The following is an 18,834-nucleotide window of genomic DNA, read 5'->3' as shown; positions in this document are numbered from 1 at the left end:
TTCTGCAACATATTTAAAATGTAACATATGAAAGTCTTAACTGTAGATATCTATGAAATAATGAGAGAATCTGATCACAACATCTATGTACAATATATTTATGACACGAGTCAATAATCTGAGTTTGAGGGATGGACAAGACTGTTGGATATGTTGGGATTATCCATGCCGGGTCGCGGCGATCTGAGAAAAATAGGGAGAAAGGGGAACTGAGGAAATTACACACATTTTGAGGAAAGTTGTATTTGAGGAAGGAAACCAGGGGACTTGGTTTCATATTTCCACATTAGAATGATGGACAGATAACTTATCATCTCAACACAAACAAACTTTTTCTTCAGTCAGTCGTGTCGGGTGATGATCACTGTATATCAGATTATATCAGGTTAGATCTTCTTTCTGCTCATAATGATCCTCATCACTCTCTTTATGTCATATACATGTATTAATGTGTGTGTGTGTGTGTGTTACAGTTGTGTAGTTAAAAAAAAAAGTTATAATTGATTTATGTGTAGTTATAGTTGAGTAATTTGGGCTTTGACCAGGTCAGGACTCTTACTAACATTTTCAATGATGAAATAACTCCAGAGCACTTTTGATTATTAATTTCTAGGAAAACAACAGAACATTATGTAATACCGATTTGTCTAAATGCCGGTGAGGGGTAGGTTTAGGGGCAGAGTCAGGGGTAGGTCAAGGGTCGGTTTAGGGGCGGGGTCAGAGTTAGGTTTAGGGGCGGGGTCAGGGGTTGGTCATTCGTACGAATTAGCCAATAGCCACCTCATAAACTATGAGAAATTGATCAAGTTGTTTCTTCCTTTATTGCATTGTGCTTGACAATAACGGTTTTAAAAGTCTCAATTTGAACTCTGATCCAAAATCAAATGCTGTGGAATGTTTTACATGTGTGTTTGAAACAAAGCGAAAACAGCTTTTTATAAGTCATGCGTCAATGCAATGGCTAATTTGTTTATTCTCTATCTGTAAAGGAAACTCGTCCTCTGAACTGGTTTGTGGATACACAGAAATAAACTGACAATGGCTTCCTTTCATAAAGGTGAGTATTCTTCTTGTGTTTAAAGGTTTGCTCTCATCGCCCCAAAAACCTTATGAACTGTGAACGTATGATGAATGTAGTTTCTCAGATTCAATCCAATACAATTTCAGTTGTTTTTATTGTTTTCTCAGACTGTCAGTGTTTTTTATTGACTTTTTCTTCATATTTCAGGTTTTATAAAAACTCACCCCCCTGTTATTCTGTGTAAGTATAAACAGTGTTTTTGCTTTTATCTGTATGCTGATGTAATGAATCAGATCTGGTTTGTCACTTCACACAGTAAATTCCCCCGTGTTGAATTACCATCACTCAGTGGTCATAAGGGAAACTCTAGCAGAGTGTTCAAAGAAACACAGAAGCAGTGTTTTTAGAGTTAAAGGGGTCATATAATGCAGGGATGGGAAGTGGGGGTGCTGGTGGTGCTGCAGCACCCCCTGTTTTCACAGAATTGTAAATGCATGTGTGTTCATTAGCATTTATTCATTTTTAGCATTTAGTCATTTATTTGTAATAAACACTTTAAGTGGGCTATTTAAAAAGTGTTATTTATATGTTAAATTATGTTTTTAAAACATACGCGCAGAGTGTTACGTAATATTGTGTGTGTGCACGGACCGGCCTTTAAGGTGTGGCGGATAAATAAAACAAAATAAAATGATACGACCGGCATAAAAACTGGGGTATTTTTTTAAATATAATAATGAACGTGAATCCAATGCCTACTCGCATCTTTATTAGCAGCGTCCTCGTAACATTGCGCCTAAAGACAACTAAGAAAGCCTGAACACAAACAAAATGCCCCCCAAAAGAAAAAAATCTCCATGTTTTCGGTGCTGATGTGTTCATGTAACATGTAAGTGTGGCGCTGCCAATAAAGCACCTAAAAGCTGTCACAACGAACCAGCAAAATAAATGATTATGAATATGTAAAATATATCAGGAGACATTTTAATTGTTTATTTAAAAAAAAAAATAATTATGTTAAGTGTCGGCTGGAAAGATGAAGCGATGCTGACTCGCGATCTTCGCAGTAGTGAACGCGCCAGAGAGAAATGCACATTTCATACGGATTACATAAGCAGAGAGCAGTCTGTTTTCTTTCGTTTTGAATTGTTCTGTTTAAAAGTAGACATTTCAAGCTTTCTATATATGTCTCAGGTCTGTGAGGCAAGTACGTATATGCTGAGTTTCGGTTAGTTTATGAGGCCAGCTCCAGCTCACGCGCCGGCGACTCCGTGTTGTGATTATCTATTTTCTAATATATTTACTTATTTATTTAATCCAGACAATTGGTTGATGAAACATTAATTAAAATTAAGATACAATCAATACAAAACAAAATTAAATCTGTATTTTATTAAACTGAATATTTGCAGTGTAAGAATTCAGAACAAAAAAAAAACTAGCTATTTGAAAATACATCTATAAAATTCAGCCATAAAAACATTTCAATTTGTTAAATTTCAAATGTTCAATATTCGTTTAAAAAAAATCAAATTCAGAACTATTTAACCCTCTGAGGTCTGAGCTGTTTTCTGGGCCCTGGAGGTGTTCTGACATGCTCTGACATTTATGTTTATTTCTGTTACTTGTGACATTTTCATGGCTAAAGTCTAATTACACTGTATTCAGCACAAACTCTGCTACAATAATATATCAGCAGCATGTATGTAAAAGTTTGTAGTTTTGAGATAATGACATTTATGCGTGGTTTGTGAAAATACAAAAAAAAAAAATCTCACTGAAATAAGGTCATGAAACCCATACTGATTATTTCTTCACAAGACTTTTGAAAATTGTATGACGTAGCCTAGAATATTTGCTCTAAAACGATGTGAAAATCACCCTGACTGCTCATTCAGATAAGACAATATATTGATTTAAAAATTTTACGACATGTTTTGTGTGAAAAAGCCTTATGCGGGACCTCATTAATATGTAAGCTTTTCTCACCTGAGAAAGACAAAGAACCTCCCCCTAACGGCCCTATTAGGAGCTAACAGGGCCCTATCATTCTGAGCAACCTTGCACAATATTGTAAATGAGGAGATTTAAAAAAGAATGGCTTTTAAATTGTTTGGATCTATTTACAACAACATAATCCAAAGATACAAAACAAATGACAAAAAAGCACTCATTGAAAACTATTATCCAAAGACAGAGACCTTTGTGCCATTCCTAAAAACATTGTGCATACCTTTCATTTCCAAGGTGTTTGATTTTCACTTTACCATGTTCATGTACAGAGACTCATGTGAATGTTGAAGTCAGCAGGAGTGGCATCTGGGCCCTGAAAGAAAAAAAAAAGTGAACATACTGATATCAAGAGAAACTATAGACCTGCACGATTTTGGGAATACATTTTAGATTTTTCTGGTTAAAATTGCTTTTTAAAATTCACAGAATACACACATACACACAAACATAAATGTTTCCAATAATAATGAACATCAGGTTTATTGTGCCTTATAGGCATAGGCTATGCGCAGTGCTGCATAAAATAATAATAACAATAACCATATAAGCAGCCTATAAATCTTCCAAAATATTTCAGTAACAACTAAGCTAGAGAAAATATATTGATTATCATGTTACTTCAAATGTTTCCATTCGTTATGATGATATGGCATGAGATAATAGTAAAAACATGAAGCCGTTTGGTGCTTTTCAAACGCGATCCAAATATGATACATTCAAACGCGATCGCGCTCAAATATAAAACATTATGATTACCATATACATATCTACATTTGAGCAGATATCCACAAACAGTAACAGTAAACACAGGTCTAAATATTATAATATTCACCATATATCTAGCAGCAGTTCAACTGCAATGTGAAATTTATGCAACAATAACAAACTAATATGTAAGAATTTCTTACCTTACATCTTCCTTGTCTTCAAATCGCGTTCTTCTTCTTCTGAGGTAATTCCAATGTAAGCTCACGGCGCGTCTTTCAAACTGGACGAAAAGCAGAGACTTGTGAAGTGTTTTGGTGTTTTGTTTTTGAGGTAATGAGCGCGTTCGCGTCCCATGTGGAGATTTGCATGTGAATGTCTTTTGCGCGAGTGGGCGTGGCCAAATTAACTGTAATGAGCAAGCGTTTGAGAAGCTGGACATCTTGTTGGTTTTATACAAATTACTTAAACAGAGAATATTTGTTTTCAGTATGAATCCGATCATTTAAAAGTACACACTTAAGTGTTTATAAAGGTATATGGCTCATAAATGTGTGACAAGTATTCACTGAGTTTTGTTTCAGTTTATAGACGTGCTCAAGAAAAAAAAGTTCACCGCGACGGAGAGGCAGAACGCACACCCTGTTTATTTTCTTTATTTTACAAAAGCACAATGTTTTGATTTGATTGTAAGTGGACACCTACAAAAGTAAAAATATCACAGATTCTTTTTTTATATTTCTTTTTTCTGTATGACCATAAATGAGGGAGTAATTTAAGTTTATAGTGCTACAATGTGAAGAAAATTCGGCAAAACGCGCCGGCGCGTTTGCCGACCTCAGAGGGTTAAACTACCACCTAAAATTAAATTTTGTTAGATTACACTTGCAAATAATTCAAATTTAGACAATTCAAATTCAAATAATTTTGTCATATTATAAGCTCCATAGTTTAAGTGCATTTGTCTTTAAATGATAATGAGCTTTGCTCAACCCACCCCTCTGTTCTGTGCGTACACCGTTTCTAACACAATAACCATAACGCGTTGTTCATTATAAACTTGGGATTATGAATTATATTTATAACGTCGTACATAGAAAACATCCCGTAATGAACCCTGAATGTAAAAATAGCCACATTCATCGTGAAGCGTGCAGCAAGCGATTAGCAAAGATTAATATAAATAATATAAAGGTTAATAAAACGTTACTCACTTCTTCTTCTGGAGGTGCAGCAGGAACACGAATAGTTGGTACCGATCCTTTTTTCAGGAGCAGCTTCTTAGCAAAAACAGCTTTATACTGACCCTCGTTTGTAAAGCAGTCTGGTGTGTGAAAGGATTCGCGCAAACATGAAAGCATTGACGTTGATCGTGGGGAATATTCCCTTCGAAAACAAAACTCAGCCACTGCGTCTTCAGCGGTTCGGATTTAGGAACATCAAAATCATGCTGTGTTCATTATTACACCCAAGAACAGAACACCACAATCGCTTAGACACCATTCTGCTCATAGACAGTGCTCCAGCGTATCAACAATGATGCGCGGACTATGATGATTGACAGCTCGCTCACGAGCGAGGGCGGGACTGTATTGAAACGCTGCTGTCAATCAAAAATCGTGGGAGGGGCGTCCGACCGTGTGACGTCACTAGGTCGAACGGCTTGATTTGATAGACAGATAGTTTAAAAAAAAAACATTGGATGGATTTTTATAATTTTATGATGGATGTGTACAGGCACTGCCAACACACATTTCAGTACAATAAAAAAGGGCATGTACCATTATATGACCACTTTAATGAGATAATTAAGTGATTCATTGAGTGATGATTGTTTGATTATTAAAGAAACCTGACGTTAACAAGCAGAATCACTGAAGAAAAGATAGACAAAATAACTACAACTGACTTCAACCACAGCTTAATGTGAAATCAACTGGAAAAAAATAAATATCTATTTCAAACCAGGCTGACTTTTTTTCTGTCATTCATCTGAGAATTAGCAGAGGTTTAGATGTTAATGAATTATTGAAAATGTTTGTTTTTTATTGAATCAGTGTTTCTTTTGGTTGTGCAAACTTAGCTTTTTATATCAGTATGACACACACATACTTCATATAGATACTGTAGAGCTGCAATAGTGCTTTGTTACGTCCCAGGGTCTTTTAATATAATGTGTTGTGAGAAAATGCTTGTATGCCCTGTGTTGTGCTCTGTTTCTCTCCCTCACTCTCTTTCACTCAGGTTAATTACCATCAGCTGCAACTTGTTGTGAGCATGTGTCGTGGATATTTTCCCTAAACCTAACTACCTGGGTCTCGTCTACTGGCGACGTCCCCACTCGGGTAGATTATTCCCTAAACTAACTATCTGTACCTGGGTCTCGTCTCCTGGCGACGTCCCCACTTGGGTACCTGGGTCTCGTCTCCTGGCGACGTCCCCACCTGATATCTGAGTCTCGTCTCCTGGCGACGTCCTCACTTGGATATCTTACCTAGTCTAACTTGTTCCTCTAACTAATTAGTTTTCTAAACTAGCTTCCTGCCTAAACTAGCTTCCTGCGCAGGAATAAATTGACAAACAGACCTGCAAATGTCCTTTAAATGCTTTAATCACGGCCAGGAGATCTTCCCGAGCAGTTCTCAGGGAATCTCTCCCAAGAAACAAGGCCGGAGGATCTCAGACAAATTCCATTGAGAATCCCACCGAAAAACACATATACAACAGTTTTTATAGAATCAGGGTATGGCATAAATTTCATGCTGCATTACATAATTTCCCCACTATTTGATTGGTTCTTCATATGCAAACCCCTCTGTTACTAGGTAAAGCAAACTCTGATCTTGTGATTACTTATCACAAGGTTTTAAAGATGACTTAATTTGTTCTAACAGACTTGTCTAGTTTCACTTCCCATAACTATGTTATTTTTACCCATAGACACATACTCAAAATCACAAGTTTTTCCCCAAAGAGTTTTGACACATTAAAAGTATATGAATGTTATTCCTGCAAGAAAAACAAATGTTAGTTGATTAATTAAAGTTGATTAATTAAAATTTCATTGACACATGCCTGAGTCTGAGCTGAGCAGTATAAATGCAGCACTTCGAGAAGCCTGTGCTGAGGAACACTTTTCCCCCAGCCTCAGACTGAGATTGTGTGTTTTGGTGAAAACCGTGCTTATACTTGAGTTAGAGTGGACCTATACTCATTTGTTTCGTGCTAAGAGTGACAGAGCTTGCTTTCTAGTGTTGATATCTCTACCTGTGGGTAATTAAAAGGTATTGTATGGAATCTTGTTAGCTGTGTTCATTTTGGATTGTCTGGGGAATGTAGGGAGAGGGTGCCTTATTTTATTTTAATATTTTTCCTGTCTTTGGTTAGAGAGGGAGCTCAGGAAAGTTTTGTTGTTGATTTTCATCTTTGTTTTTGTGCAGGGTTGATAGCTCCCTTAAACCTTAGTTAGCCTCTATTTTTGTTTGTTATTTTAGGCCATGCTCTCTCCTGAAGAGTTATTCCCATCCTTTGTTAATTACTTAAATATGTAACAGAAATAAATTTTACAGAACTTTTACTTGTACTTGAAGTTGTGCTTGCTTTCACTCTGGGGCTGAGGCCGAAGTGCGTCCTCCACGTAATCAATGTTACTTTTTTTTTTTCTCTTTGTTACTTCCCCTCCTAACCCCTAGACTGGGAGGGGAACGTAACAAGTGGGGGCTCGTCCGTTCCCGTTAATAATAGTGTCAAGTCACTCATTCGTGGGTAAGTTTACTTTTTTCTTTTCATAGGCTGTTTGGCAGGTTTTTTTTGGTGTGGGGAGGAAACTGGTAGTAAGATGGAGTTTGACTTGATTAAGTTCACTCTCTCTCCTACCACAGAAGTCTTTGAGCGTTGTAGGAAAGCGGATTTAATTTTGATTGCTAACTTTTTTAATATTACTGTTCCTACAGAAGCAGCAAAACATGTTATCAAGCAAGTACTGCGCGATAAACTTGAAGAAATGGGAATTCTACCAGAACCCTCTGGCAGGGAGGAGGTGTCGCCCGACATAGCAGAGGGAGTTGTGTCGGATGATGGCCCTCCTGGTGTTCCTGCGGTAGAGCCTTCTGTCGACCCAATGTTGGCGTTAAAGATGAAAGAACTCGATTAGATGATTAAAAAACAAGAGCATCAAACAATGCTGGTTAAATTGCGCATGTTAGAGGCGGAGACTGATCGGGATATTCAATTGCGTCAGATGGCTCGAATTGAAAAGCAAGAATTGGAAAGCAAACCTGTACCTTTGCCTCGTTCACGAACTCCTTCTGCTAGCACTCCTTCTGATAGCCATTCTGCTGCACCTCAAAATCCACGTGAGGCTGAAGCCAATGAAAATTTTGATTTAAGCAGGTATTTGAAACTGGTTCCACCATTTAGGAAAAGCGAAGTAGATGCTTATTTTGTTACTTTTGAGCGCATAGCCGGGAAGTTGCGCTGGCCTAAAGACGTGTGGGCATTGCTTCTGCAGTGCAGCCTTTCTGGGAAAGCCCAGGACGTTTCCTCTGCTTTGCCACTAGAACAATCGCTTGACTATGACGTTGTGAAAGCCGCGGTACTTAGAGCGTATGAACTAGTACCGGAGGCGTACAGACAAAGGTTCCGTTCTCATGCCAGAACTGCCAAACAGACTTATGTTGAGTTCGCCCGAGAAAAGCGCACACTTTTTGAGAAGTGGTGTCTTTCTAATCGAGTCACTACATTTGAACAACTACAAGAGCTAATTTTGCTTGAGGATTTCAAAAGTAGTGTGCCTGAAAATGTGGTAATTCACCTAAACGAACAGAAAGTGACTTCTATCGTTGCCGCAGCTGTTTTAGCTGATGAATTTGTGTTAACGCATCGGAATGTATTCTTTACTCCTCGGCGTAACGTAATGTCCTCCGTTAACGTTAATACGAACAAGGTGTATGAATGAGTGAGTGAATGGGTGAATGTGAGGCAATATTGTAAAGCGCTTTGGTGGCCATTGGGTCTGTGAAAGCGCTATATAAATGCAGTCCATTTACCATTTTTACCAAGGAGGTGAGACCTGTCTGGTCACATGCTAAACCAGTCACACAACCAAGTTCACCTCGTTAAAAGGACAAGCGAGTTTGTTTTTTTCTGTCTGGATCCAAGTCACCTAATTTCTGAGTGTCGGGCTTGGAAACAGAAAACTGCTGCTTCACAGCCTAGAAGTGCAGCTTTGGTGCACACGGTCGGTAACAGTAAGGGTAGTGCAGAGATTGTTATTAGTGCGTATCAGCCGTTTTTACTGGATGGCACAGTATCTCATTCACCTGATGCAGTAGGTAGGTCATTGAAGATTTTGAGAGACACTGGATCAGTCCAGTCATTGATTTGTGAAAAATCGTTACCGTCTCTAACTGTTTACTCCGGCACCAATATCTTAGTGCGAGGGATTGGCATGGGATGCCTTAGTTTACCATTACATGACTTGTACCTCATGTCAGACTTGGTCACCGGGCCTGTAACCCTCGGAGTTTGTTCGCATCTACCGGTTGATGGAGTAGATGTTATTCTAGGGAACGATCTTGCTGGTGGAGATGTTTTTCCTAGACCTTTGGTAATTAGGGAACCAGCTCAAAATAACAGTGTCACTTGTGCAAAAGTTTCCTGCTGCCTTTCCTGCATGTGTAGTTACGGATGCCCAAAGAAAGAAGATGGGAGATGTTATTGATCTCTCTGAGAGCTTCTTATTTGATTCAGATGATCAAAACTTGACGCCAGAGACGGCGGATGTTACGAAAACCTGTGAGGTAGATTATGTACCTGAACTGAAAGTTGTATTGGGAGTGGGCAGGGAACCGTTGGGTGCTGCTCAGAGAACAGACCCTTCTTTAGCAAGCTGTATTGAGTCTGTTGTGAATCTCAAAAGAAAACTTCATGATAAGGTAAAGTACTTCTGGGAAGGGGAAGTATTAATGCGGCGATGGAAGCCCATTGCTCGTTCTTCCCTCAACACAATTCATCAAATCGTTCTGCCTCAACCGTATAGAGAGCCTGTCCTGAAAATCGCTCATGAGCATGTACTCTCAGGTCACTTAGGAGTTACCAAGACATACAAACGAGTGTCACGCTACTTTTTCTGGCCAGGGCTAAAATCAGCGGTGTCCAAGTTCTGCCGCTCATGGGCTGCCTGTCAAATAGCTGGTAAACCGAACCAAAAACTTCCAATTGCTCCCTTGCGGCCTATTCCTGTTATGCGATAACCTTTTGAACGCCTGTTATCAGACTGCGTAGTCCTCTGCCTAAGTCCAAATCTGGTCACGAATATATACTATCTATAATGTCTACTTCTACACGTTTTCCCGAAGCAATACCCTTACGTTCCACGAAAGCCCACATCATTGTTCGTGAACTGATCAAGTTTTGCACTGTCTTTGGATTGCCAAAGGTCATACAAACTAATCGCAGTACAAATTTCACATCAAAACTGTTCTCACAGACTCTAACTCAGTTTGGAATTACTCATAAACTGTCAAGTGCATTCCATCCTCAATCTCAAGGTGCTGTGGAAAGGTTCCACCAAACGCTTAAGACGATGCTGCGGACTTACTGTCTTTCTAGTGGTAAAGATTTGGCAGAAAGCTTACCTTTCTTGATTTTTGCGATTCGAGAAGCAGAGCAGGAATCACTTGGATTCAGTCCTGCCGACCTCGTCTTTGGTCACACCGTGCGGGGCCCTCTTAAAGTGTTGAGCGAGCAGTTGTTGGCTAAGGATGCAATGCCTGTCACAGTCCTAGATTATGTAAGCTCATTTAGAGAACGGTTACATAGAGCTTCTAAGCTGGCTAGAGAACATCTGACCACAACCCAATCCAAAATGAAAGCCTGGTATGACAAAAAAAGTCTATCTCGTAGTTTCCAACCAAACTACGAAGTTCTTATACTTCTACCTGAGCCTGGTTCGTCCCTCAATGCTAAGTTCACTGGTCCTTATTCTGTAAAAGAAAAACTTAGTGACACAGACTATGTTGTCAGCACTCCTGATAGGTGGCGTAAAACCAGGATATGCCACATTAACATGTTAAAGGGATTTGTTTGTGACTCTAACCCTGATCCACCATGTAACCTTGTGACTACGCCTTTACCGGTTGCTGTAGCTGAAGTTGTTGAACAAGATAGTAAAGGACTACTAAACTCTGCTGTATTGAAAGATCTACCTTCCTTTCTTTCTCACCTAGAACCTGAGGAAGCCAGTCAGATTATGCAACTAATGCATCGGTATTCACCTCTGTTTTCTAATGAGCCAGGGAGAACAGTTCTTGAACATGATATCAATGTAGGTTTCGCTAAACCGATCAAACAGCACTCTTACAGAGTTAATCCAACTAAACGTCACATCATGAAAACCAAAGTCGAGTACATGTTACAGCATGGTCTGGCTCAGCATAGTCAGAGCCCGTGGAGCTCACCGTGTCTATTAGTTCCAAAGGCAGATGGCACATACCGGTTTTGTACTGACTTCCGCAAGGTAAACGCAGTGACGAAACCTGACTCTTTTCCGCTCTTACTGGCAAGTGCCACTAACCACCCGAGCTGCAGAAATCTCTGAATTTGTTACACCAGATCATTTCCTGGAATATTCTGTCCTTGCTTTCGGAATGAGAAATGCTCCAGCCACCTTTCAAAGGTTGATGCACATTGTGTTGGGTGACGTACCAAATTGTGATGCATATCTTGACGACATTGTAGTCTATAATGAATCATGGGAAGACCATATTGAAACCTTGGAAATGGTTTTTGAAAGATTAAAACGTGCTTCGCTAACCTTGAACCTGTTTAAGTGTGAGATAGGGAACGCTACAGTAACCTACTTCGGGAAAAAGGTAGGCCATGGTTGGGTGAAACCTGTTGAAGCTAAGGTGGAAGCTATTCTTAAGTTCCCTAAACCCAACAACAAGCGCGAGCTTCGCCGATTTCTGGGAATGTCAGGTTACTACAGAGGTTTTTGCAGAAACTTTTCCTCTGTAGTTGCTCCACTCACAGACCTCCTGAGCACAATGAGAATGTTTAGCTGGAACAGTGACTGTGATCGAGCATTTGAAGCTGCTAAAGACCTGTTGAGTAATGCCTCTGTGTTAGCTGCCCCTAACTTCAAACTGCCATTCAAACTACAGGTGAATGCAAGCCACTTTGGTGCGGGAGCTGTCCTTATTCAAGAAGATGCTCAAAGCATTGAACACCCGGTGTCTTATTTCTCCCGCAAGTTCTCAAAGGGTCAGTTATCCTACAGCACAATCGAAAAGGAAGCTTTGGCTTTATTGTGGGCCTTACAACATTTTGAGGTTTATGTTGGGAGTAGTGCTCTACCTGTAATTGTGTATACAGACCATAATCCTCTAACTTTTTTGTCCAACATGTCTTCCTCTAACCAGCATTTACTGCGCTGGGCTCTCAAGCTTCAAGATTTTAATCTCCAGATCCAGCACATCAGAGGCACCGACAACATTGTGGCCGATGCTCTGTCCAGATCTGTTGGGATGGCAACTTAGGTGACGTGTATGTTGGGATAGTGATACAGAAACCTTATCGTACCCTGGTCTGTAATCTTAGTGGTGGGGGTGTTACGTCCCAGGGTCTTTTAATATAATGTGTTGTGAGAAAATGCTTGTATGCCCTGTGTTGTGCTCTGTTTCTCTCCCTCACTCTCTTTCACTCAGGTTAATTACCATCAGCTGCAACTCATTGTGAGCATGCCTGAGTCTGAGCTGAGCAGTATAAATGCAGAACTTCGAGAAGCCTGTGCTGAGGAAAACTTCTCCCTCAGACTAAGATTGTGTGTTTTGGTGAAAACCGTGCTTATACTTGAGTTAGAGTGGACCTATACTCATTTGTTTTGTGCTAAGAGTGACACAGCTTGCTTTCTAGTGTTGATATCTCTACCTGTGGGTAATTAAAAGGTATTGTATGGAATCTTGTTAGCTGTGTTCATTTTGGATTGTCTGGGGGAATGTAGGGAGAGGGTGCCTTATTTTTTTTATTTTTTTTTTTATTATTATTATTTTTTTAGCTTTTAATTCATTGTGAGCTTTTGTCATGAATGTGTGGTTATGTCCTTGTTTTGTATCTTGTGTATTGTTCAGCACTTTGGTCAGCCCTGTTTGCTGTTTTTAAATGTGCTATATAAACAAATACAAACTTGAAACTTAATACCTTTTTTCCTGTCTTTGGTTAGAGGTTAGGTTTTGTTGTTGATTTTCATCTTTGTTTTTGTGCAGGGTAGATAGCTCCCTTTAACCTTAGTTAGCCTCTATTTTTGTTTGTTATTTTAGGCCATGCTCTCTCCTGAAGAGTTATTCCCATCCTTTGTTAATCACTTAAATATGTAACAAAAATAAATACTTTTACTTGTACTTGAAGTTGTGCTTGCTTTCACTCTGGGGCTGAGGCCGAAGTGCGTCCTCCACGTAATCAATGTTACCTTTTTTTTTCTCTTTGTTACTTCCCCTCCGTAACATGCTTTTTTGTTAGTTTGAACAGAAAAGGCTTGAGAGTTTCATTAAGTGGAAAAGATGTGTGAGATTCATTTCTGGGATAAACAATACAATATTCTGTGAAAGAAAAAGCCATGATGGCAGAACTTTCATTTTTGGGTGAACTATTATTTTAAGTACAAGCTTATATTTATATTATTTATATTTTATTGTGTCCTAAACATGTTGATTAATTTGTATTTATAATTGTTTTAGATGTCTTAAGACTGTACTTGGCCTTTTCATCTGTCTCACCGGCGACGACTGCAATAGGTAATGTACACTGAAAAAATGTTTTGTCAGTTCAACTTAGAAAATGTACTTCATGTGGAAACATCTACAATAACTGATTGAAATGTTGAAATTAAATAGATTATTTAAGATTACAGATTATAACTGATTTCAAGCAACCTTAAAAAAACAAGGTTTTATTGAAGCATAACTGTCAGTAGATGGAAAAAAGTAAATAGAGGAAATAGGCCTATATTTCATTTAATTTATTTATTCTCTTTTCATGCAACACGAAATGCCACAACAATCCAACAAACACAACAAAAATACATTCCATGACAAGAGTAGGATGAAGAAAAAAAAATTATAAACTCCTACCCCATTCTTATAATAAAAGTTACAAATTAGATGGCCTCACCAACATGAAAGAAAAAAGAATAATAACGACAAAAAAATAAAATAAAAAATAGCCCAGACCAGATGTAATCTACTTTCAATTTTAACAATTTTCCATTTTTTATATTTCTTTTTCTTTTTTTTTTTTTTATTAATTCTGCTTACACAACACTAAAAAAAAAAAAAAAAAAACATTAATGCAATAATGACAACTCTGGCATCAAAGACAACGACGAGACCATGATCATTGATGATATAGTTTTAACAATTTTCACCATCATCTTTATACAAGTTAAGTATCTTCTCTTTATACTTATTTAAATTGAACCATATTTGAACCACATTTTAGATCATTCTCTAGACAATTCCATCTTTTCACACCAGAAACTGAAACACACATTTGTTTGAGGGTATTTCCAGCAAAAGGTTGTTTAAAGTCATTATTTCTTCTGCTTGTCTCACTATTTACAGTAAAAAGGGTTTGCAGTCCATGTGGTAACAAGCAATGTTTTGCTTTATGAACAACTAATAAAGTTTGTAAAGAAACCAAGTCCTTCAATTTGAGTAGTCCTGACCTCAGAAACAGTCCTGTAGTATGTTCTCTTGGAGCAACTCCAAACAATACATCAAATAGGGCAAAATAAAGGAACAAAGGATTCTCATTGCTTTATAATTTAACATAAACTTTACTTTACTCAAAACAGCAATATTTTTTACAAATTTTATTTCTTACATAGGCTATGTGTGATTTCCATTAAAATTTTTCATCGTTTATTTTTAAATAAACTTTCGTTTATTTTTGTTAAACCATTTCTGAAGTAGGACCAATTCTTGTTCAATAGTTTTCATTAAAATTTTTAAGTTCTTCCCCGATACAAAAAAAAATTGTATCGTCCGCAAAAAGAACAAAACGTAAAATCTTTGATTCATCACAGAGATCATTAATGTATAAAATAATTTAGGCCCCAGCACAGAGCCTTGAGGGACTCCACACTGTATTGTTTCCAACTTAGATTCATGGCCTATATACTCTACATATTTTTGTCTATTTTCTAGATAACTAATAATCCATATGTCTCTAATTCCATATGTCTGCAATTTAGATATCAATATTCCGTGATCAAGAGTGTCAAAGGTCTTTTTAAGGTCAATAAAAACTCCAACTGTGTGATTTTTTTTTTTTTTTTATCCTCCAATTCTGTAGTAATGTCCTCTGTGATTTTCATCAAAGCCATAGCTGTTGAGCGGGTGCTACAAAACCCAAACTGATTATCGTTTATCAAAGAATGTTTTTCAAGAAAATAATCCAATTTTTTAACAAAAAGCTTCTCCAAAATTTTTGAAAATTGGGAAAGCAAAGATATAGGCCTATAATTTGTAAGACTGTGCCTATCACCAGTTTTAAAACAGAGCGTTATTTACCAGCGTTGCCCAGCACTGCTACACACACCATGTTAAAGCACAGAACATTTGCAAACAGAAACAAGTCCAGAGAAACACACTTTAACACACACCGCTGAGAGCACACACACACACACACACAGCGGAGAGCACATCACACACACAGTGGAGAGCACACAAACACACACACACAGCGGAGAGCACAGCACACACACAGTGGAGAGCACACAAACACACACACACAGCGGAGAGTACAGCACACACACAGTGGAGAGCACACAAACACACACACACAGCAGAGAGCACAGCACACACACATACACAGTGGAACATGAGCAGTTGCTTTGAGGTTGTGTATCTTCGGAAGTGAAACACAAAGCTTGCTTTCTTCTTTGTCCTTCAGAGCAGAGGTCCTGTAGCTGACACGAGTCACGACTACACTGCCCTCTATAGGACTGGTGCAGTCGGAGTGCGCATGTGTCGAATCTGTCCATCCTGAGCTTTAGTGACACTTTTCTGAGCGCCTCGTGTCTGATCTCTTCTCAGCTCAAACACTGACTGTCACTGAGTGAACGACAGATCTCTGTCTCTCTCTCAATAGTGCTAGTCTAGAGTCAGACCCGATCAAACCGCTGATACAGTGTTGCTGAGGACACGACTGGAATAAAACACTTCACACGCTGTGGAGAAACTCACTTATTTTCTGTAAAATAAAATACTGCTGTTTTAGTCAAATCATTTAGTTTAATTTATTTATTTATTTTCATTATTTGCATATGGAATATTGAGGAAACTGAATGTCATATTGTTACTTTAATATTAGTTTATGGATTCCCACTGAAAACCTGGCAATGTCATTTTGAAATGGTCATTTTTAGACCAAGAAAATGGACATAAAATCTTAAAAAATAGTAATAATAATAATATGCACATGATTATACTGGTATGTTATGTTTACTTCCAATTTAAAAGATTTTTTTTTTGTTTTTTTTATTTAAGACGCATTGATGTTTAAATAATCCTATAAATGCATTTGATAAAAATATTGTGGATCGAAATGAATCGCTCCGAATTAGCAGAAGAAGAAAAAGTAATGTCTAAAGCTGCACTTTTGGTTACATTTTGTAGTAAAACATGTTTTTCAGAAACTTGTTAATTTCTTAATATATGTTCATAAGTTAATCTCTCTGCAGACCCCTGCTACACCTACACTGTGCTGGACGATACATGGAGATCCATCAGTAATAAACGTGGTTCAGTCAAAAACTGTGGCGACATGTCTGTCTCCTGGAGCGGCTGGTATCGTCTCTTCATTAACAACACTAGCGCTCATATCCTAGACACATGTGTTGCTCCGTTCAGTTGTGGCACTGATTACGCGCTGTGGATACGTGGTGGACACCCAACAGTAACAGATGGAGTCGTCACTCGAGATGTCTGCGGTCACTGGAGGAGTTACTGCTGCTTTCTCGGGTCTTTTCCCATTAAAGTCAAAGCCTGTCCAGGCAATTATTATGTCTATGAGCTGGTTAGTCCAACTGTGTTCTGTTCAGGATACTGTGCAGGTAATTATATTCACATGAGCTCTTTCTACACACTCATGATATCTGTGTCTCTGTTCATTAATCACTATTCATCCAAACTTTCAGACACTGGCAGCATTAACACCAGCCCTACAACTGTCACAGTGGCCATCTAATCTGGTAATGTTACACACTGTCTCTATTGGCTTATTTTCTGAGTGTTTTTTAATGTATGTAGGCTACAGATCAGGGCTGCACTTCCCAGAAGACACCAATGGTCTTGGGAAACGCTGCTCTGTACCATAGATGTGTGCGTGTGTCAGAATAAAATACTTACTCGACCAGTAAAATACATTATAGTATACAATAGACAACATGTGCAATTTGTAGTATTTTGAAGCCAAAGGTATTACTGAGCATATACTTTTTACTCAAATATAATTATGGTGTATGGTTTGTGTGTTTCGAAAACACTCAAAAGCCAGCGTCACCCCGCTGGGAAATGCTGGTCTATATAGGCTAATAAAAAATAAAAATAAAAAGCCTGTAATTAAGACCTTAACATTGACTTACATTGACTTACCTGTCGAGAAGAAAGCAGGCAACTTCAGCGTCTCTTTTGAAAGCTTTCTCCTGCATTAGCTATCCCGACATAAACCCTTGTTTTTGTAATCTCCGGTCATGTTTCCTTTTACGGTCTTATTTTGGACTTTATCGACTAAGATGACTCGTTATCCTGTGACTTAACCGTGAAGTGCAGCCTTTTAAACTTGCCGGGGCAGTGACAAGCGCCTCTCTGCTCTGCTCCTCCGCTTCTGTTGACTTCAGTCACGTGACGCGGGCTCTGAACGAAAACGCGTTGTGGAAACGCGTTGGCCTAGTACTTTTTGTCCCTCTCTGCTATTATAGTTTTTCAAGATGGCGGAACTACATGGAAGCCTCCGTGGACCTACCCGTCCTATGTATATAAAGATAATAAATTCTTCGTTTACGAGGACAAGTCAGATCATTGGCAGAGGTATTTGGACACCATTGAGGACATATTTATGAATAAAAATATTGATTTTAGATAATAAAATACCTAAAAAGATACATATTGTCCCTTTAAAGAGGTCATATAATGTCATTTTTGTACAAGCTAATATGTTTTTTTAGGGTATGAATTAAAAGTTTGTAATATACTTTAATTAAAAATTCTCATTAGTATTGTAAGAAAACACTCATTTTACCTGGTCAAAAACAGCTGTTTTCAGCATGCCGTTTCAGTGCATGTGTCTTTAAATGATAATGAGATTTGCTGACCCCGCCCCTCTGTTCTGTGCGTACACCGTTTAAAATAATAATACAAAAACCATAACGTGTTGTTCATTATAAACGTGGTATTATGAATTATATTGAGCACGTCGTACATAGAAAACATGCCCTAATGTACCCTGAGTGTAAAAATAGCCACATTCATCGTGAAGCGTGCAAGCTATTTGCAAAGATTAATATAAAGGTTAATAAAACATTACACTCACTTCAGTTCTTCTGGAGGTGCAGCAGGAACACGAATAGTTCATACTGATCCTTTTTCTGGAGCAGCTTCTTAGCAAAAACAGTTTTATACTGACCCTCGTTTGTAAAGCAGTCTGGTGAAATGATTCGCGCAAACATGACAGCATTGACGTTGATCGTGGGGAATATTCCCTTCGAAAACAAACTCAGCCACTGCGTCTTCAGCTGTACGGATTTAGGAACATCAAAATGACTGCTGTGTTAGTTATTACACCCAAGAACAGAACACCAGAATCGTTAGACGCCATTCTACTCAGCACTCCAGCTATCAACAATGAACGTGCGTCGGCACATGCTATGATTGACAGCTCTCTCACGAGGGCGTGAGGGCGGGTCTGTGTTTGAAACACTGCTGTCAATCACAATCGCGGGAGGGGCGTTGGATATTATGACGTCATAATATCGAACGGCTTGATTTCAGAGAGGGTCAAACATATAAGGAGATTAAAACAAAACCACTGGATGG

General features: G+C 38.5%; 1 protein-coding gene across 11 annotated transcripts in view; it reads left to right on the top strand.

Annotated features, from left to right (window-relative positions):
* The window catches only part of LOC308688229 (B-cell receptor CD22-like), a 66,233-nt gene that overhangs the window by 24,418 nt on the left and 22,981 nt on the right, over positions 1-18,834 (top strand). For 4 of the 11 annotated variants that reach the window (XM_081361165.1, XM_081361160.1, XM_081361164.1 and 1 more), the window contains 6 exons: positions 990-1,057; positions 1,229-1,261; positions 12,163-13,380; positions 13,477-13,533; positions 16,482-16,853; positions 16,938-16,991. In XM_081361165.1, the coding sequence (XP_081217291.1) occupies positions 16,704-16,853; positions 16,938-16,991 (204 nt within the window). In that variant the 5' untranslated portion in view covers positions 990-1,057; positions 1,229-1,261; positions 12,163-13,380; positions 13,477-13,533; positions 16,482-16,703. Of the gene's footprint in view, positions 1-989; positions 1,058-1,228; positions 1,262-5,983; positions 6,085-12,162; positions 13,381-13,476; positions 13,534-16,481; positions 16,854-16,937; positions 16,992-18,834 lie in introns of all 11 variants that reach the window. The other 7 variants (XM_081361167.1, XM_081361162.1, XM_081361161.1 and 4 more) reach the window with 3 other exon arrangements.

This window comes from Scardinius erythrophthalmus, assembly GCF_964197995.2.
Source record: "Scardinius erythrophthalmus genome assembly, chromosome: 3".
Lineage (NCBI taxonomy): Eukaryota > Metazoa > Chordata > Actinopteri > Cypriniformes > Leuciscidae > Scardinius > Scardinius erythrophthalmus.
This window is presented reverse-complemented; position numbering and strand designations above follow the sequence as displayed.